This window comes from Bombina bombina, chromosome 1 (assembly GCF_027579735.1).
Source record: "Bombina bombina isolate aBomBom1 chromosome 1, aBomBom1.pri, whole genome shotgun sequence".
Lineage (NCBI taxonomy): Eukaryota > Metazoa > Chordata > Amphibia > Anura > Bombinatoridae > Bombina > Bombina bombina.
Window position 1 is genome coordinate 737160714 of NC_069499.1, and position 22365 is coordinate 737183078.

General features: G+C 35.7%; 1 protein-coding gene across 1 annotated transcript in view; it reads right to left on the reverse strand.

Annotated features, from left to right (window-relative positions):
- The window catches only part of IL13RA1 (interleukin 13 receptor subunit alpha 1), a 206950-nt gene that overhangs the window by 184111 nt on the left and 474 nt on the right, over positions 1-22365 (reverse strand). The window contains exon 2 of the mRNA XM_053699252.1: positions 14071-14235. Within this exon, the coding sequence (XP_053555227.1) occupies positions 14071-14164 (94 nt within the window). The 5' untranslated portion in view covers positions 14165-14235. The remainder of the gene's footprint in view (positions 1-14070; positions 14236-22365) is intronic.

Below are 22365 nucleotides of genomic sequence, written 5' to 3' on the forward strand. Positions count from 1 at the left end.
TGTATAACTGAGTGTGTATAACTGGTTTGTTCTAGAAAGAGAGGTGTAAGAATTTTGTATTTGATTGGCTGAAAATGGGGGGGGGGGATGCAGGATTAGGTTTACTAATAGTTTTCTCTTAGATTAATGTAATTAATTAAACTTCCTGCACCAGGGCCACCACAATTAATTATATAGTGGTGCCCTGTCCCTAGCCGCCACTAATATATATATATATATATATATATACATACATACATACACACACAGGTGGCCCTCGGTTTACAATGGTTCAATTTGAGCCATTTCAGAATAACAACCTTTTTTTTTAGTCATGTGACTGCTATTGAAAAGCATTGAGAAGCAGTGCATTGATTAAAATAGCCAGTAGGTGGATCTGTCTGCTTGTGTTGCAGCAAAGATATGCAAGCCAAGCAAGCTGAAATGAATCAGTTTAACCAGACCTGAGCTATCGAGCAGCTTGCAAAGGAACAAGATCTTCCTGTCTATAAATCAGTCCAGCTTGGAATGTATAGAAAAAACAGTTTGCAGAAAAATGCAAGTAAAGTCTGTGTTGTGTGATTATTTTATTAGGTTTATAATGCTGTTTAGGAAATATTTTTGTTCATTTAACTTAGTTTAATTATATTTTCTGTGTTGTGTGATTATTTTATTAGGTTTATAATGCTGTTTAGCATTTAAAGTCTTCATTTCAAAGCTTTACAAATAATATATTAGGTGTTACTTATGACAATTTTGAGAGGGACCTGGAACCTAACTCCCTCACTTCCCATTGACTTACATTATTAACTGGGTTTCAATTTACAACGGTTTCAATTTACAACCATTCCTTCTGGAACCTAACCCCGGCGTAAACTGAGGGCTACCTGTATATATATATATATATATATATATATATATATATATATATATATATATATATATATATGTAATGTAAGACACAACAAGAGAACCCATCCGGGAAAGTAGCCAGGATGAAAAAAGACAGGGATTACAGCACTCTTTTGAAAATAATCAATATTTTACTAGCACAATATTATATACATTAATTGCAAAGGAGATGGCATACGGGGCCCTCCCTCCGCCCTTACACTACAAAGAATGGCAGAATTCACAATGTGAAAAAATTCAAAATCAAATTGCAACAGAAATATATTACAAAAAAATAATAATGTTGGACCTTTTGAGTCCAATAGACAAAACCTTCCACTACCTGCCCGACCGTTCATACCTCCCGGGTGAGGTGTCGGATGCAGCAGGGTGTAGTTGATCTTTGTAACACACTTTCCCTCTGTATTTACTCTTAATATTGTACATGTTGCAAGGTATGCCTGATAATTATATACCGCTTGTTGTAAGGCTGTCATCACTTTCTTAGATCCCATATACCGTTTAACCTGCCCAGCGATAACCTCTCCACAGGGGTGCTGTGTGCAGCAGGGTGTAGGAAGTGTGACAGGTCTTATTATAGCCAACTCTGCATTTTGCTGCATCTATGTTTCTGGGCAATTTGTACCGCACATCCCCTGACCGGTCAGGTTTTGTCTATTGGACTCAAAAGGTCCAACATTATTATTTTTTTGTAATATATTTCTGTTTCAATTTGATTTTGAATTTTTTCACATTGTGAATTCTGCCATTCTTTGTAGTGTAAGGGCGGAGGGAGGGCCCCGTATGCCATCTCCTTTGCAATTAATGTATATAATATTGTGCTAGTAAAATATTGATTATTTTCAAAAGAGTGCTGTAATCCCTGTCTTTTTTCATCCTGGCTACTTTCCCGGATGGGTTCTCTTGTTGTGTCTTACATTACATTACTATATAAGGGTCTGCACCACATTTATTTATAAGCTAAGGTAGAGCCGATTGCGGCATCCTTTGTATTACTAGCCCATAGCAATTGCTTCTCTCCCGTATTTATTTCTTGAGATATATATATATATATATCCATCCAGTTGTGGCTGCTGCTTTTTAAAGCCTGAGATCCTAAAGAATGCACACAGCACAGGCAGGGACTGAAGTACCAAGTTCAGATGTAGACCAAGAAGACCTGATCCCTATAGAGTCTGCAGAAGCTGGGCATAAAACATCATTTACGAGCTGGAGAGATTAATACACCCTCCTGAGAGACTGAAAGAGGATGTCACAGGATAAAGTATATATGGCCATCATAACACATTGTTGTAGCTTCTTTGTTGTTAGATAATCTATGTTCAAAGTGGGGATTAGGAAAAAGTTGGGGGGGGGGAATGTGGTATGCAATTACTTTAAGAAAAGACACTCTAGAACGGTTTGTGGAGAACTCTACGGTCAGTAGCCATTTTAAGTTTAGTTTCAATTTCTCCTGTTGTTTTTGCTCTTACCTTTCATGTTAAAGATATACTCAGACAGTACTAGATTAGTGTTGCCCCAGAATAACCAATAAACTTATAAGGAGTGGCAAATGTCCATAAGCTCAAACCTCAACTATGCGTTTAACCCTTTAGTAGGAGAAAAACCCATAGGAAGGAATTTAGGTAAACAATAAAATGCTTTAATTATTACTGCATTTTTTTTTATACTATAATTCACATTACTTTTAATGAATGCACACAACTTAAAGGGACACAAAATCCAAGATTATTCTATAATGACTCAGAGTGTGACCTTTTGAAAAACATTCCAATGTATTTCTAATATCAAATTTACTTCATTCACTTGGTATCCTTTGTTGAAAAGCAGGTAGGTAACCTCAGGAACATGTTCTGTATTCTCTTCAACAAATACCACCATGAGAACAAAGCAAATTCAAAACATATATATATATATATATATATATATATATATATATAAAAAGTCAGACTCCTGCAAATATGTTTTACATTAAATCCAATTAAATGAATGTATGACTTTTAAACTATCCTATTCTAGTATTACTTTGTCTTGCTGTATCCAGAAATGTACATATTTTACCTTTTTAACTGTTTACACCAAATTGTATATATTTTGTTTAAGACAGGTATGCAATAGATTTTTTAAACACATTAAATAAAAGTTACTTATATTCCCAAGAGTATTTAAATGTTGTAGTGCTGAACAGAAAAGTCATGGTTTATTAAAAAGGTACATAAAAAAGTCAAGATTAAAAAGGGACATGAAACATTTTCTTCTTATTTCATGATTCAGATAGAGCATGCGATTTTGAAAGACTTTCCAATTGACTTCTACACTGTGTGCAGAATTATTAGGCAAATGAGTATTTTGACCACATCATCCTCTTTATGCATGTTGTCTTACTCCAAGCTGTATAGGCTCGAAAGCCTACTACCAATTAAGCATATTAGGTGATGTGCATCTCTGTAATGAGAAGGGGTGTGGTCTAATGACATCAACACCCTATATCAGGTGTGCATAATTATTAGGCAACTTCCTTTCCTTTGGCAAAATGGGTCAAAAGAAGGACTTGACAGGCTCAGAAAAGTCAAAAATAGTGAGATATCTTGCAGAGGGATGCAGCACTCTTAAAATTGCAAAGCTTCTGAAGCGTGATCATCGAACAATCAAGCGTTTCATTCAAAATAGTCAACAGGGTCGCAAGAAGCGTGTGGAAAAACCAAGGCGCAAAATAACTGCCCATGAACTGAGAAAAGTCAAGCGTGCAGCTGCCAAGGTGCCACTTGCCACCAGTTTGGCCATATTTCAGAGCTGCAACATCACTGGAGTGCCCAAAAGCACAAGGTGTGCAATACTCAGAGACATGGCCAAGGTAAGAAAGGCTGAAAGACGATCACCACTGAACAAGACACACAAGCTGAAACGTCAAGACTGGGCCAAGAAATATCTCAAGACTGATTTTTCTAAGGTTTTATGGACTGATGAAATGAGAGTGAGTCTTGATGGGCCAGATGGATGGGCCCGTGGCTGGATTGGTAAAGGGCAGAAAGCTCCAGTCCGACTCAGACGCCAGCAAGGTGGAGGTGGAGTACTGGTTTGGGCTGGTATCATCAAAGATGAGCTTGTGGGGCCTTTTCGGGTTGAGGATGGAGTCAAGCTCAACTCCCAGTCCTACTGCCAGTTTCTGGAAGACACCTTCTTCAAGCAGTGGTACAGGAAGAAGTCTGCATCCTTCAAGAAAAACATGATTTTCATGCAGGACAATGCTCCATCACACGCGTCCAAGTACTCCACAGCGTGGCTGGCAAGAAAGGGTATAAAAGAAGAAAATCTAATGACATGGCCTCCTTGTTCACCTGATCTGAACCCCATTGAGAACCTGTGGTCCATCATCAAATGTGAGATTTACAAGGAGGGAAAACAGTACACCTCTCTGAACAGTGTCTGGGAGGCTGTGGTTGCTGCTGCACGCAATGTTGATGGTGAACAGATCAAAACACTGACAGAATCCATGGATGGCAGGCTTTTGAGTGTCCTTGCAAAGAAAGGTGGCTATATTGGTCACTGATTTGTTTTTGTTTTGTTTTTGAATGCCAGAAATGTATATTTGTGAATGTTGAGATGTTATATTGGTTTCACTGGTAAAAATAAATAATTGAAATGGGTATATATTTGTTTTTTGTTAAGTTGCCTAATAATTATGCACAGTAATAGTCACCTGCACACACAGATATCCCCCTAAAATAGCTATAACTAAAAACAAACTAAAAACTACTTCCAAAACTATTCAGCTTTGATATTAATGAGTTTTTTGGGTTCATTGAGAACATGGTTGTTGTTCAATAATAAAATTAATCCTCAAAAATACAACTTGCCTAATAATTCTGCACTCCCTGTATTATCTAATTTGTTTTGATCTTTTGGTATCTTTTGTTATAAAGTATACTTAGGTAGGATCAGAAGCTCGTTATTGGCTCAGCCAGTGTTTTCAATTGGCTCCCAGTAGTGCACTGCTGCTTCTTCAATAAAGGATGCAAAGAGAATGAAGCACATTGACAAGTTGTTTAAAATTGTATTCTCTACCTGAATCATGAAAGAAAACCGTTGGGTTTCATGTCCCTTTAAACTTTCATGGGTTAGGTAGGTAGACCATGCAATTTGAAGAGAATTTTCAATTTAGTATTATCAGTTACTTCATTCATTTGGTATACTTTAATGAAAAGCATAAATATGTTCAGCCCCAATTTAGCTCCCAGCAATGCATTGCTGCTCCTGAGCCTTACTAGGTATGTTTTTCAACACAGGATACCAAGAGAACAAATAAAATTAGACAATAGAACTAAAACTGAAAAGTTGATTAAAATGACATGCTCTATCTGAATCATGAAAGTTTAATTTTGACTTTACTGTCCCTTCAATTAGGCTGAGGAGCAGCAATCTACTACTAGGAGCTAGCTGGTGATTGGTGGCTATATGCGCATGCCTTTTGTCATTGGCTCACCAAATGTGTTCAGCGAGGTTCCATTAGTGCACTGCAGCTCAGGAGCTGACTTTAAAGGGACATAAAACCCCACATTGTTCTTTCATGATTCAGATAGAGCATAATATTTTAAACAAATGTCCATTTTACTTCTGCTATCAAATTTTCTTCATTTTCTTTATACGTTTTGTTGAAAAGCTCAGGAGTGTGCACGTGTCTGCAGAACTATATGGCAGTAGTTCTGCAACAATGTTATACATTACCAGGAGCACAAGATGGCAGCACTATTTCCTGTCATGTAGTGCTCCAGGCATGTGCACGCCACCTATCTAGGTATCTCTTCAACGCAGAATAAAAAGAGAACAAAGCAAATTTGATAACAGATTGGAAACTTTTTTAACATTCTTTTCTCTGTCCAAATCATGAAAGAAAAATATATATATTTTTTAAAACCAGACATATAAAGCATCACTAAAGGTTTCAACATTTTAAATGAAGAAATGATGCACTTCTCTTTTGTTGTATATACAATTTATTGTTTGTTGCAATTTTCCCTTCCTTAAAATTATTTTTAGAATAGATTTATTTAGGTCTATTTTACTAGTGGAGTGCAATTTATCACTTCTGCTATAACTTTTTGCACTAGTCGGGTTGCGCTCGTATTATGAGTTGAAAGTAAACTGTTTTTGCTCTTGCGCTAACCCTGTTGCATATTCTCATGAAAATATGAATATTTCAGATTACAATATTGTTCACATAGCAGAATATGTTTGTGTATATATATATATATATATATATATATATACACAGACATACATATATACACACACACACACGTATTTATATGTCTGTAAATACATACATGCACATATAAATACGTATGTACACACACACACATACATATATTATATACATATTTAGATGTATATGTATTTATCTCTATGTAAAAGCCCTTTGCCTGCCTTTTTTTTTTTTTCTAACACCGGAGACCTCATATCTTTCATTCCTTCTTTTGTGTGCAATATTTTAATAATTTTTTATTAGATAGTGTAATAGTGTAATTGTACTTTTTGATGCGTTTTGTGCAACGTTTCAGTTTTGCCAAACAGTTTACTAGAAATCTGAAGTCACGGTAATCATTCTAACATAAATTATGATTGTGCTCAAGCACAATAGCGTTTAACTTCAACTTGTAATATGAGTGATAAGCCTTATGAGCGCAAACACTCTCGATAAACCCCTTATTGCTCAGGTGCAAACATTTGCGCTCCACTCGTAATCTGGCCTTTAATTTGCTCTTTGGGAGCAAGAAACCATTTTTATTTTTCCACATCTAGGTAAACTTAGACTGCTGCTGCCAGCTAACAACCATAAATAACATAATTGTACTTATTATTCTGTGAGGCTTATTCATAACGTCATAGGTAGTTAAATAAAATCTACTTTTAAAAAGGCATAGTACAGTAAGTGACATTATTTTATAAATATTGTTTTATTTCAAGTGTTTTATTAAATATTTTAAGATAATAATATAGGGCCCAATATTTTAAGTCCTAAGATACTAGCCTTTCCAAAATGTTACTCGCCACTACTGATCCCACCCCCTCTTTACATATGCTTAGCCATGGTGGAACACCTTATTGTGCAGTCATTTTTAATAAATAATGCTACCTACAGTAATAAGTTAACAAAAGTAAGTGCATAGCATTTAGCAACATCAACTAGGCAGGGTTCGACAAATCTGTTTAAAATTTAGGAGCCAGTAAGAATATTTAGGAGCCAGTCACAATATTAGTAGCCAGACAGTGGTATTTGTATATAGATATATGGAGAATAACCCCAAAAAGTTAGTAGCCAGGGCTAGAATTCTAGGAGCCAGTGGCTCCCAGGCGCCTGGGTTTGTTGAGCCCTGAACTAGGGGACCTGGGGGTTACAACAGCTGGGTAGAAAAACAAAGTTGTTGAACTGAGAGAGTGATGAGAGCGCTGACAGTCATGGAAGGTCAAAGCAGATCTGGAGATTTTTTTAAAAATTTGTATATCTCCCTTCTCTCTCTTAATAATATTTCTACACTCCATCCTCTCTCCACACTCTCTTTTTATCCTCTCCCTTCAGTCTTATGCCTTATCATCTCGTTCTTTGACCTCTCTTAACTCTAACTTTTTATTCACTTTCACTTTTCCTCTCCAATCTCTTTTTCTCTGCTCCCATTTACCATCTCAGCAGTAACAGTCTAAGCACTAATGGGGTTTCTATAGCCCTAGAGGAATAACATATCCATGCCCTTTCATGGATATATAAAATCCCTTTAGATAATATTTTTAGCACGTAGTCCAAAATTTGTGTTTGTCAGTGCTGCAAATACAACGTGCTAACTTACTACTTATAACACACCTCCAGACTTCGGACAGTGAGTGAATGTTGATTCCACATTTACTCACTAACTTCCACTCGTCACTATTAAATTTTCACTCACCAATGGCTAGTGCAAATTTTGAGCACTGATAGTACATATAAAAAGAAAAACAAACAAACATACTCGTACACATGCATTCCTAATTTTATCAATATATTAATTTTTACTAACATAAGTGGGTTTATTTCAGATCTCTGAGCAAGGGGAGATTGTTTTACAAACTTAAAAAGGGACATTAAACGCTTTGAGATTGTAATATTAAATGTAATATAAAATGATAAACTGAATAAATAATAAAAAAAAAACCTCTGCAATATACGTTAAAAATTTATTTTGTCCCCTGTTTTTCTAATTCCATTCTGAAATTGTGAGCTTTTCAGTTCCTGTTAGAAATGGAAGTGCAGAACACTGTTATATTCCACACAGCCATTGGCTGCACACTAAAGTGACCTATTTATAACTGTCCCTAATTGGCCAAAGCAGGGAAGGTAACCTAAGTTACAAAATGGCAGCTCACATTGTTTTATAGACACTAAAACTTTACAATTATTTTGTCAAAATTTAAACAGTTAATGAAACTTTAAAAAATACATCTACATGTTATTCTCAGGCTAATCTTTTCTTTGAATGCATCATTCTATCTAGCATTTATTTGGTGTTTAATGTCCCTTTAAATCAAGTGTATATAAGTATTTCTCATCAGTAGTGCTTATATGCTTAAAAAATATTTTATAGAGTGAAAAATAAATAAAATAATTAGCTATATTATTTATCCCAGTGTCACTGAGGTTACTGAATAACTGATAAACAATTAAACTCAAACATTTTCTATCATGATTCAGGTAGAGAATACAATTTTAAACAACATTCCAATTTACTTCTATTATTTAATTTGTGTCATTCTTTAGATATCCTTTGTTGAAGAAATAGCAATGCACATGGGTGAGTCAATCACATGAGGCATCTATGTGCAGCCACCAATCAACAGCTACTGAGCCTATCTAGATATGCTTTTCAGCAAAGGATATAAATTTAAGCACCCAAATTGTATAATAGAAGTAAATTAGAAAATTGTTTAAAATTGCATGAACTTTCTTAATCATGAGAGAGAAAAAAATGGGTTTCATGTCCTTTTAAGCCTAATAGATATGCCAATTCCTGTAATATTATAACACATTGAAAATTCCATATGACTTTTAAAATATTGCATATTAGAGTAGAGATTGAAAACAATGGACCAGAAGGGTAACTTTGTAATTTTTTTTTCCTGTTATAAATATCATAGTTTGCTTGTAGGGTGAATCTTAAAAAACTAATGTGACTTCTTTACAGTTAGTAAACAAAATTAAAGTTTTTAGTTTTGGGTTTCTATGCACTTACATTTTTTAATTGTGATAATTTAGGCAGCGGATAAATTACGTAGATAAAATTATAATGAACATTCATTTTTTTTTTTAAATAGCTGTTAAGTCAGTGAGTAAGTTAGACATGTAAGAAAACTTGCCATGCTATTTTCCAAGCAAATATGGCAGGTGTACAAATGTTCTTAAAAATCTGTTATCTATCTATCCATATGCCTGTATAAAAAAAAATATCTATTCTAGCCATAAAGTTAAATAAAAGTAATGGCACCCTCCAAATGTAACTGTATATAACTCTCATAGCAACTTGGGACTAGACTGACTGCCCCCTTGAACCCTACAGGCAGAGGGAAAAAGATAGTGAAGATATGGGCTGCTTTCGGGGTTTCATTATTTCTGGATTTTGGTTTTCGGTATTTTACAAGTTAGGGATTTTATTTTTTCTGCATTTTGAAATTCGGGATTGCAACATTCTGTCTTGTGTACTTCGGTCTTTTGATATAGACATTTGTAATATTATATCAATTTCTGCTATCCAAAGTAAAAAGTAAGTTCATAATTTAATATAAATGTATTTATTGATAAATTTGTGCAATAAAAAAGGAACATTTTTAATATTAGCTAATTTAAGCTTCAAGTGACAGGAAACCCTAACATTTTCTTTTATGATTTGGATAGGACATACAATTTTAAACAACTTTCCAATTTACTTCAATGATCAAATTTGCTTAATTCTCTTGTTATCCTTCACCGAAGGAACAACATTACACTACTGGCAGCAACATGAAAACATCTAGTTAGCCAATCACAGGAAACAAATATGTGCAGGCACAAATCAGCAGCTAGCTCCCACTAGTGTAGGGTATGTGTGTGTTTTTTTTTCAACAAGGGAACAAAGTACATTTGAAAATAGAAGTGAATTTAAAAGCGTCTTAAAATTACATTCTCTATCTGAATCTTGCAAATTTAATTTTGACTTACCTACCCCTTTAAAAGGGATAGAAAAGTCAAAATTAAACTTGCACGAATTAGATAATGCATGTCATTTTAAGACACTTAAATTCACTTCCATTTTCAAATGTGCTTTTTTCCCCTTGGTATTCCTTGTTGAAAATGAATATGTGCATATTCTCATTAGTGGCAGCAGGCTGCTGATTGGTGCCTGTACACATGTGTCTCTTGTGATTGGCTAACTAGATGTGTTAAAGGGACAGTCTAGTCCAAAATAAACTTTCATGATTCAGATAGGACATGTATTTATTTTTTTTAGGATGAATTATACATACAGGAATAAGTGATTATAAAGGTACAAGATTGTAATAGGGTTACTCATGGAACAATGCAGTATAGATTATTATTATTATTATTTTTTTTTACAAATGCAACCTGTAAGTGAAATACAAAGCATACATGGTGGATATCCTCATTTTATTCCTATATATGGCTAAGTAAAGGGACTATATTAGATGGAAACGTTTCTTAAATCTATCATTATTCAGTGTAAATTGCATATGATATGAGTAAGAAGCTATAGGTAAAGAGAGAAAGGGGGAAGGAAAAAAGGGAAAAAAAAAAGGGGCCAAAGCTGGACGTCCTATTAGCTTATTTGTATTTTTCCACTATATAGTTAGGGTAAGGGTAACTCTAAAGAGATAAGGGGCTGAAGTGCATGTAAAGAGAGAACAAAAGAGCTATGGAAGGGGGGAAGCAAAAACTCACTAGGAGGGTGTTGTAAGATAGGCTTCTAAGCCCTTAAACTATCAATAGTTATGATAAAGGTAGGCATCAAATTATAGTTCTTAATATTGGTTGCTCCTAATTATAGTACTCATCATATAGCTAGTTGAAAGATAGTCCTGTAAAGACTTTACTATAACCATAAAATAACATGGTAACATTGGTGCGACAAAATAACATAAAGAGGGTCCAGTAAAAATATATTCAGACTTTGATAGGCAGAATAAAGAATGGTGCTATTCTAATATTAGCTCGTTCCCACGGCCCCGGCTGATGGCCGTGGACATTCAACCAAATTGTGGAGTATACTTATATACCACTGATGACTTATAAGGGGAGGAGATAAAAAAAAATGGAAAAAAATTAAATAAAATAAACACATATTGAACCCCTCACTTGGCTTACAGTAGAAAGTCAAGGTAACAATAAAGCAGGCCAGTGAAAAGCTTAATCAGTTTTCTGGACCCGTGTTAAAAAAAAAAAAATATATATATATATACAACAAAAACATCAGTGTTTTTAACATATAAAACATTTGAAATAACTTAACTAGCTGTCTAATATGCACATTAAGTATGGAATATTATTGACTGAAACAGTGTTCGGTTGTTAACCCTCTCCTTTTCTTCGGACCTTTATTAATTTGTGTGCCAAGAGGAGTTTTGTATAGGTGGGCCATGAGGGAGTAGATAAAATCTGTGATTGCCGCATTAGGGTCGGGTAAACTAGCTGGAGAGAAAATGCGTTCAGCAGGTCTGGGCAGACGAATGTACAGAGCAGCTGTTTCAGGCTGGATTAGGTACTTTGGATTTTGCCTGTGTTGGGAACCGCTAAGATTGAAGGCAATAGATAACGTATTGTGAAGTGAAGCGTCCCAGTCCAACTTGGTTGTTGTGGAGTTTAAGTGTGTAGTCCCACTGTCCATAGGGATCAGTGACTCCCCTCCGTATATAGGTAAAGATGGTGTCTGTGTCCCATAGAAGCTTACCGCTGTGGGGGATCCAGTATTGCCATTACTTCTCTGATCTGGCTGCTCCAGCTTGTGAAGGGAATGTCCAGCTCGAGGAGAATACTGACAAGTGATATCTTTTGGATATGCAAAGTCACACATTGTCCGCGACTGCGGTAGTGTATGGCTGGTATTTGGTTGCGTGAGCTCTGGAATTGTCCGCATGCTGGGCTGTCTGTCTTCTCCGAGGTTTGAAGCTTTTACATTGAGCTGAATAGGAGTCGCTGTGGTCTTTGCAGGTATTGTCCTTTCTATATATGAATTTAGCTTGTGTTCTGAAGGTAATCTGTGTGCTATAGATTGCAGTAATGCCTCTATCTTGGCAAAGCTCCATGGTAAATACACATGCCCCAGATCATTACCAAGTAGAACCTCTGCATTCAATCCAGGTAATACACCCACCTCCCACATGCCTCTTCCAGCTCCCCAATCCAAAAAGACCCAGGCAATTTAGAGGGACGGCGGTCCTCCATCCATCATGGTCACTTGCATTCCAGGCCCTGGGAGTAAATCCTCTGGCTTAACCATATCAGGTTGGACCAGGGTCACAGTGGCACCAGAGTCCAACAAACAGGCTGCCTGTTGGTCCCCAATAGTCACCGCTCACAGATGCTTCTGCCGGACATCGTTGGGCTGCATCCTGACTGGTGTAACCTGATGCCCTTCTGTCTCTGCTGAGGGTGCCGAGGGCCAAGTACAGATCTCTCTGCCACCACCTCCCTCAGGGTTGATGCCACAGTTGCACTTGGTTCCTCTGTGTTTGCCAGCCTCACACAGGCAAACGGCCTCGCAGCTGGGGTGCTTTGCCCCTGGCGTTGTACCCTGTAGGTGTCCCGATCTGGTTGGATGTGACCCAATGGTAACACCGCCGCTCGTGCTTAAATTGTGCAGCTTTGGGGGCACCCACTTCAGCTGGCTTGGGTGCCCATGGAACGGTATTTGTAATTACTTTAGCTGGCACAGCAACATGTTTAAGAGTCAGTTTTTTGTGAATTACTGCCCGACTGACCATGAACTCATCTGCCAGCTTAGCAGCTTCCACATGGGTTTTAGGTTTACGGTCAAAAACCCATGCCCTCATGTCCGAGGAGAACTGCTGCAAAAGTTGATTCTTTGAACATTAATTCAAGTAGAAGAAGGTGCTACAATAGTGCACAATCAGTGTGAAAGAGAACATATACACGCAGATACCAATATACTCAGAGTATTCTCTCTCTCTCTATCTCTCTCTCTCTCTCTCTCTCTCTCTCAAGATAGATATATATATATATATATATAGAGAGAGATAGATATACACAGAGATAGATATACACACATATATATATTTATATATATATATACACATACACACACACACACACACACAGAAATAAAAAAAAACATGTCTTAATACAAAAATCTTGCGGTAAAGTATAAAATATGTTTATAATAATTATAAACTAATACTAATATATATATTAATTAAATAAGGATTTGCTGAAATAAAGAAAAAAATAAATAGAAAAAGGGAACAATAGCATGATTTGTGGAAGAAGGAGAATTGTTTTTTAGTACCTAGATCTAATAACTGCAATACTCATCTACACAAGTATATCACTGCACCACAATGACAGATACTGGCCCCTGAGCAAGCCAAACACTGTGACATAGTCAAACTATTTGAGGGTTGTTTACAAATAGATTGCCTACATTTTCAATTTCCATAAGCAGCATCTCCTAAATTTGTCTAAATTTGCCCACTGAACCTCTGTTGAAAAATACACGTCACTGTGGCTAAACATGGAAAAACATAGGACACTTAAATATATTATACTAATGATATTAACCTCTGAAGCACAGTAACTAATCTCCTTATTTAGTGATTTAAACAGTTTTCTGCTAGCTCAGCTTGACCCCTTCAACAAAATCATTAGAACTGTTTTGGTGGCCAAAGGTTACAGGAACTGCACCCAGAGTGACATTAAAAAGCACAGTCTTAAATTTTCTATATCAAAAGTCTAATTTAAAAGAAAGAATTGTTATACAGTCTTTACTAAAGATGTAAATCAGTAAATGAAGAACATTAATAATAACTTTGCTATTTCACTTTAAAACATATTCAGTATAAACACATTTTAAGGGTGTCCTACTGCTGTAATGAATATACTATAGAAATATATAGAAAAAGTAGTAAACTAAAGCAAATAATACTCACGCTCTATAGTTGATGCTCCCACAGACTGCCAGACCCAGTTAAATAAAAGGAAAATGGTACAAATCCCATAGCAGAAATTAGTCCACATTCCCATTCCTGTACTCTTATATCAATAGCTTTATTCAGATATTACATCAAGCTCCTTATTTCTTCTGGTGAGTTGACCTATAAAACAGTAAACTAAAACATTTCAGAATCCAACAAATCCCTCCCTTTCCAAGAATACGTTCACCCTCATTTCCCACACTATATCCACCCACTGTTAGGGTTGATACTCCTCCTCTACCATAGAAATATATCCTAATCCACTTCCTTTAACTAGTCTGCAGCTTAGTTCATTTCTCTGCTTTCACTTTCCCAAACCAGAGTTAATGTTGTTGCAAGTGTATGTTTAGTAGACAGGGAGGGACTGTTGTCAACAATCAAATAAAATAAAGTTGCTATTATTATGGAGAGATTATTAAAATCAAATATAATGATATTATAAAATATGAGTTAAAGGTACACGAAACCCAAACATTTTCTTTCATGATTCAGATAAAGAATACAATTTTAAACAATTTTATAATTTACTTCTATTATCTAATCTGTTTCATTCTCTTGGTATCATTTGCTGAAGGAGCAGCAATGCACGACTACTGGGGTATAACTGAATACATGGGTGAGCCAATCACAATTGATAAATAAATGCAGCAACCAATCAACAGCTAAAACCTAGGTTCTCTGCTGCTCCTGAGCTTTCCTAGATAAACATTTCAGCAAATAATAACAAGAGAAGGAGGCAAATTAAATAATAGAAGTCAATTGGAAAGTTGTTTAAAATCTGAATCATGAAAGAAAAATGTGGGGTTTCATGTCCTTTTAAGTATTCTAAATTATTTTCTCAGCCCATGCAGCATGATTATACTGCAAACATTAGTATGGGGCTACCAACAATATTGCAGTGTAAGTGTCACCCCTACTTTGGGGTTCATAATCCCTGATTTTCAGATAAACTTTTCTCAGCCCTCACCCCCAATGATACATTGTTACACCTTTGTAACTAAGTTTTACACCGAGATTTGACTAGATCCTGACAATACTAACTGTACAGGCACAAAATGCTCTATGGGCTGAGAAAATAAGGCTCACACATCACAGTCTTAAAGGGACAGTATACACTAATTTTCATATAACTGCATGTAAAAGACACTACTATAAAGAATAAGATGCACAGATACTGATATAAAAATCCAGTATAAAACTGTTTAAAAACTTACTTAGAAGCTGTCAGTTTGGCCCTGTTAAAAAGGTAGCTGGAAAGCCCACTGCAAGTGGGAAATAAGACACTCCCCCCTCCCCCTTCTTTTGCATATGAAAAGACCCTTTACACAAACAGGAGCAAGCTGGAGAAAGTAGCTGACGGTATTCACATAAAACTTTGGGGCTTGGTTAGGAGTCTGAAAATCAGAGCAATATTATTTAAAAATAAGCAAAACTATACATTTATTTTTTAAAAAAAACTTTATGAGCTATATAAATAGATAATCTACAAAACATTTATGCAAAGAAAACATGAGTGTATAATGTCCCTTTAAAGATGTAACTCACCCAATGCAAACATAGTCTTAAAGGAATAGGTAAACACAAACAACACAGCCTTTAAAACGGACAATTTCACACCACATGCACACTGTCTTAGTTATATAGGTGTGACTGTGCAGTGCGCACAGTCTTAAAGGGACAGTCTACACCAAAATTTTTATTGTTTTAAAAGATAGATAATCCCTTTATTACCCATTTCCCAGATTTGCATAACTAACACATTTATAATAATATACTTTTAACCTCTGTGATTATCTTGTATCTAAGCCTCTGCAAACTGCCCCTTTTTCAGTTCTTTTGACAGACTTGCAGTCTAGCCAATCAGTGCCTGCTCCCAGATAACTTCTCGTGCATGAGCACAGTGTTATCTATATGAAATACGTGAACTAACACCCTCTAGTGGTGAAAAACTGTTAAAATGCAATCTGAAAGAGGTGGGCTTCAATGTCTAAGAAATTAGCATATGAACCTCCTAGGTTAAGCTTTCAACTAAGAATACCAAGAGAACAAAGCAAAATTGGTGATAAAAGTAAATTGGAAAATTGTTTAAAATTGCATGCTCTGAATCATGAAAGTTTATTTTGGCCTAGACTGTCCTTTAAATGGGCAGGGACACTCCCTTAATGCACGCACCCCAACAATCTTAAAGGGAAGGATCACAGCACGCACAGCCTTAAAGGGATAGCTCAGCCCACAAGTTTTAAAAGGAAAGGCATACACACAGTCTTTTAAGTGACAACTCACAGAAAATGCACTCAATCTTAAAGGCACAGGCATACACAAATACAACACAGTGCCTTAAAAGATCAGCTGACACCACACAAAAAACTTTTAGAATTGACAGGTCATAACAGATGCGCACCCACAACCTTAAAGGGACAGATTACAGTAGGCACAAATGCATAACTATAAAAGGACAGCTCACCCTACACTCATAATTCCTTAAAATGAAAGGCACAATACAATGCATACAGCCTTTAAAGATACAGATCACTTCACACATGCACACCCAAACACAGCCTTAAAGGCACAGATCACAGTGAGTACATGCACAGAAACAACACACACAACCTTAGAGGCAAATGCAAACGAGACAGACCATAGTATGCACAAACACACACACAATGCCCACAGCCTTAAATGGACAGTTCACATAAGGTACAGACACACCTCACAACACCTATAAAGAGATTACTTGCAATGCATACAACACACACAGCCTTAAAGGGACAATTAATTCCACACACAAACACAGTCTTAAAAGGACAGATCACAGCACTTAAAGGGACATTATACACTCATTTTTTCTTTGCATAAATGTTTTGTAGATGATCCATTTATATAGCCCATAAATTAAAAAATAATAATAATATATAGTTTTGCTTATTTTTAAATAACATTGCTCTGATTTTCAGACTCCTAACCAAGCCCCAAATTTTTATGAGAATACCGTCAGCTACCTTCTCCAGCTTGCTCCTGTTTATGTAAAGGGTCTTTTCCTATGCAAAAGAAGGAGGAGGGGGGAGTGTCTTATTTCCCACTTGCAGTGGGCTTTCCAGCTACCTTTTCAACAGAGCTAAACTGGGAGCTTCTAAGTAAGTTTTTAAACAGTTTTATACTGGATTTTTATATCAGTATCTGTGCATCTTATTCCTCATAGTAGTGTCTATTACATGCAGTTATATGAAAATGAGTGTATACTGTCCCTTTAAGCAAAACCTTAAAGGCATGGTTCATGGCATACACCCAACCTTAAAGTACTATCTTATTTAATTCACACGCAGGCTTAAATGGCTTAAAGGATTGGCTAATGATTCTCACCCTTAAAGAGATGGTTTGATATTTGTTATATGCCTGTATCTTTAAGACTGTGTGCATATGGGTGAGTTGCCACTTTAAAGATTGTTTGTTGTGTGCTTGTCTCTTGCAGTTGCAGTATAATAATGCCATATTTAGAACTGTAAACTCAGATTCTATTAAGATCCTTAAAATGACCAACCCTTACACATTGACTTCATAATTATAAGTACTTTATTTTGAAATGTTATTCTGAAAAAAAATAACAACATAAAACATAATTCATGTTATACATTTCAGAAACCAACCATGACCCTGCTAAAACTATACAAACTATACCCAAAGGTACCTGCACAGTCTTGTAGTCAGTTGTGTTATTCAGCTTTTGCTTACGTAACGTTAATGCACACCCTTGTTTACTCACCTACTGAAGCATAAAATAGTTGGCAAATGCCCTTGCAAAAAAAAAAAAAAATCTTTAAGGACTATGTTCAGGTTGCACAATGTTACCATAAAGGAGCAAATATGACCTGTTTAGCTAATGATCATGGTGTACCAGGTGAAAACTGATAGGGGACAACTTTCTACAGGCTGTGCTAATCCTATATTATAAAAGACAAGTGTTTGTCTGAAGCCGTCATGCACAGTACAGACAAACACTTGGCCTTAGACAGCGGATCGCACGCGCACCCCTGCAGGTGAAAACAGCAGCGCGAGGACCGGCAAGTGAAACAGCACAGCTGATCGCACGCGCAGGGGTGAAAACGAGAGAGAGAGAGAGAGAAAAAAAAAAAAAATAACAAAAAATAAAAATACACGGCCCGTGTAACCGGGCTTTAGGACTAGTTAGCATATATTTGTACAATATTTATACAGTATAACTCAAAAACTATAGCTGCTTCAGCTGATTTTAACTGATTGTTTAGAATTAAATTCTGACATGCTAGTTTTTCCATAACAAGGCCGTTAAGAATGTAATTCTTATTGTCTGTGTGTGACTTAGAAAACTGTAAAGGTGAATATTCTATTTTGCTTTGCTTTATTTCATGATATATTTTACAGAATAATGAATTTTGTTTGAGAGTCTTGGAATGCAGATTGTTTATAAACAATTAAAATTTTAACCTAGGAGAGGAAGAAATTTCAAAACGTAACCTGTATCTTTCCCATCTAAGGATTTTTAGTGTGACAGAAAATTGACTGCGCTCAATTCAAATATCTCTCTAGTGGAGTTAAAATATATCACCCATCCAGATGGTTTCCTGTAAAAGTGATTCACTTATATTTGGAGAGCTATTTCATACGAGGCTCAGCTCTGATAATGTGTTCTTTAAATTCAGTATAATCTTGGTGACAGGCTTCATAGTGAGTTATTTCAATATTCTGCCCAAAAATGATCTATTTGTAATAAGGAAAACACTAGTTTGAAAATAAAGACATGTTAACTTTGAAATTAACCCCTTCGTGACCAGACCACTTTTTCATTTTCTGACCGTTTGAGACCAGGGCTATTTTTACATTTCTGCGGTGTTTGTGTTTAGCTTTAATTTTCCTCTTACTCATTTACTGTACCCACACATATTATATAATAAAGATACCATTATTTTCATCATAGCTTATAATTTACTATAAAACAATATAAAATATGATGAAAAAATGAAAAAAAAAACACACTTTTTCTAACTTCGACCCTCAAAATCTGTTACATATCTACAACCACCAAAATATACCCATGCTAAATAGTTTCAAAATTTTGTCCTGAGTTTAGAAATACCCAATGTTTACATGTTCTTTGCTTTTTTTGAAAGTTATAGGGCAATAAATACAAGTAGCACTTTGCTATTTCCAAACCATTTGTTTTTCAAAATTAGCAATAGTTACATTGGAACACTGATATCTATCAGGAATCCCTGAATATCCCTTGACATGTGTATATTTTTTTTAGTAGACCACCCAAAGTATTGATCATGGCCCATTTTGGTATATTTCATGCCACCATTTCACCGCCAAATGCGAGCAAATAAAAAAATCGTTCACTTTTTTACAAACTTTTTCACAAACTTTAGGTTTCTCACTGAAATTATTTACAAACAGCTTGTTCAATTATGACACAAATGGTTGTAAATGCTTCTCTGGGATCCCCTTTGTTCAGAAATAGTAGACATATATGGCTTTAGCATTGCTTTTTGGTAATTAGAAGGCCGCTAAATGCCCCTGCGCACCACACTGCCCAGCAGTGACGGGGTTAATTCGGTAGCTTGTAGGGAGCTTGCAGGGTTAATTTTAGCTTTAGTGTAGAGATCAGCCTCCCACCTGACACATCCCACCCCCTGATCCCTCCCAAACAGCTCTCTTCCCTCCCCCACTCCACAATTGTCCCCGCCATCTTAAGTACTGGCAGAAAGTCTGCGAGTATAAAAAAAAAGTTTCTTTTCAAAATAATGTGCCTATTACTTATATAAATATTTATTTTTCTGTAGTGTAGATGCCCCCCTCAATACCCCCCACCCCCTCCCAGATTCCTTTTTGTTAAACATATTTTCCCCCCTCCTTCTCCCAACACCCGCTTCCACTGCCCGCTCCCAACAAGATTTCAATGCATATAAGTGCAGATCGCGGGCGCGCGCACGCACCGGGGACTGATCCGACACTGCTGGCCAAAAGTTAGCTTCCCTGCAGCTGCTCCCACCCACCAACGATCGGCACCATCACTGGCCAATGCAGAGTTGGCTACGGAGTGGCCTGCACTGCATTGGTGTGCCAAAAAAGGTATTGCAGTAATGTTTCAATATCGAGGCATCACGGCAATACCTTGAAACCGACTGGAAGTGATCAGGATCGCTTGCAGCCGCTTGAAACCCGTTAAGGGTATTTTTTTGTAGGACGTTCCTGGCACATCCTCGGTTGCGAAGAGGTTAAAAGGATAGGAAAGTCAAAATTAAACTTGCATTATTCTGATAGAGCATGTCATTTTAAGACACTTTTAAATTCACTTCTATTTTCAAATGTGCTTCGTTCTCTTGGTATCCCTTGTTGAAAAAGAATATGCACATATCCTACACTAGTGGGAGCTGGCTGCTGATTGGTGCCTGCACACATTTGTATCTTGTGATTGGCTAACTGGATGGGCTCAGCTAGCTGCCAGTGGTGCAATGCTGTTCCTTCAGCAAAATGATAACAAGAGAACAAAGCAAATTTGATAATGGAAGTAAATTGGAAAGTTGTTGAAAACTGTATGTTCTATCCATATAATGCAAGAAATGTTTTAGGATTTCCTGTCCCTTTAAGCAAATTCATTTTGAACTGCCAAACTGTTTCCTGTTGTTAAATTGTCAATTTTATAATCCATAAAATATACTGATACTTGTAATCTTACCCCCATACTTAATTTTATTTAATACAATTCTTTAAACTAATATCTACTTGTGTCATTGGACATTGTTGTATAATTTAAAGGGGTATGAACCTCAAAATATTTATTTCATGATTCAGATAAAGAATACATTAAAAAAATCCCTATTTACGTCTATTATTAAATGTGCTCCATTCTCTTCATGTTCTTTGTTGAAGGGGCAGCATGCACTACTGGGAGCTAGCTAACCACATTGGGTGAGCCAATAACAAGAGGCATATATGTGCAACCACTAATGCATTGCTGCTCCTGAGCTTACCTAGGAATTTAAAAAAAAAAAAAGATACCAAGAAAATGAAGTTAATTAGATAATAGAAGTACATTGGAAAGTTATTTTTTTAAATGCTGTGCTCTATCTAACTATCATATCCCTTTAAGATGATGATTGTACAGCAGCAGAATGAAGAAATCCCCATGCATTGCGTGGTTAAAAAAAAAATTTTTACATTCTAACTCATTCCATTCTGGGTACATACGGATGTTAGTAGTAAGCACTTCCATATTTTGAATGAACATTATTTACATAGATTTTTTTTCACTTATTTTATTATTTTTGGTTTTTATGTATAATGAATCCAATATTAAAAGTATATTTCTAAACATTTTATATTACAAACTGAAAGTGTTTAAAGTCCATTTTAAAATACCCACCTATACATTACTCCTGCATAAAGTAATGTCTAGCTTTACAAAATAGTCATCTATATAACTGGGAAACCATTCAAGAAAAATAAATAAATTACATGATCTGTTTCAAAGGATTTAAAAGTGATTTAAATATCATTTTTTCCCCTAATAATATTGTTTTAGTGGTCATTATCCTTAAAAATCTGGATACATATTAAATGTCCAAAATAATAAAATGATATGTATATTATGTACTATAATATGATTATCAGTATTGAATAATTACAAAATATTGAAAGCAGAATATACTGGCAGAGGTATATGAATTAAACAATAGCAAAATAAAAGATGCTAATAGCAGAAATATTGGCTTTAATAACCTATAATAATCTATAATAAACTTTAATTGTATTTCTAAGCCTTTTTTATTCTTTAATAAACTGCTAGAACTATCAGGGATGCTAAACAATAAAATGAATTCCTCACTTTTTATAGCACATTAGGGACTTATTAGAGAATAATATGCCCTTCCTATGTAATATCAAAATATGATGGGATATTATTAATCATAGAAGGTACATATTTTATAAACACTTTATACCACTTATACACTGATCTACTCTTTGTGCTCTTGATTCTTTCCGTCTCTATCTGCATTCCTCCTGTCTTGTCTATTAATTGTACCTCTGTATAGTGCTGCAGAATATTCTGTAGAATAATAATTCTAGATTCCAGATTCGTACATAGCTCTACCTGCCCTCCTTCTCTTGTATTTCTTTTGTTTGTTCTGTTTTTATGTATTTGGATTTCTTTTTTGCCTTGTGCTAGTACACACTGCATACTCATATAACAGCACTACAGAATTCGCACAGTAC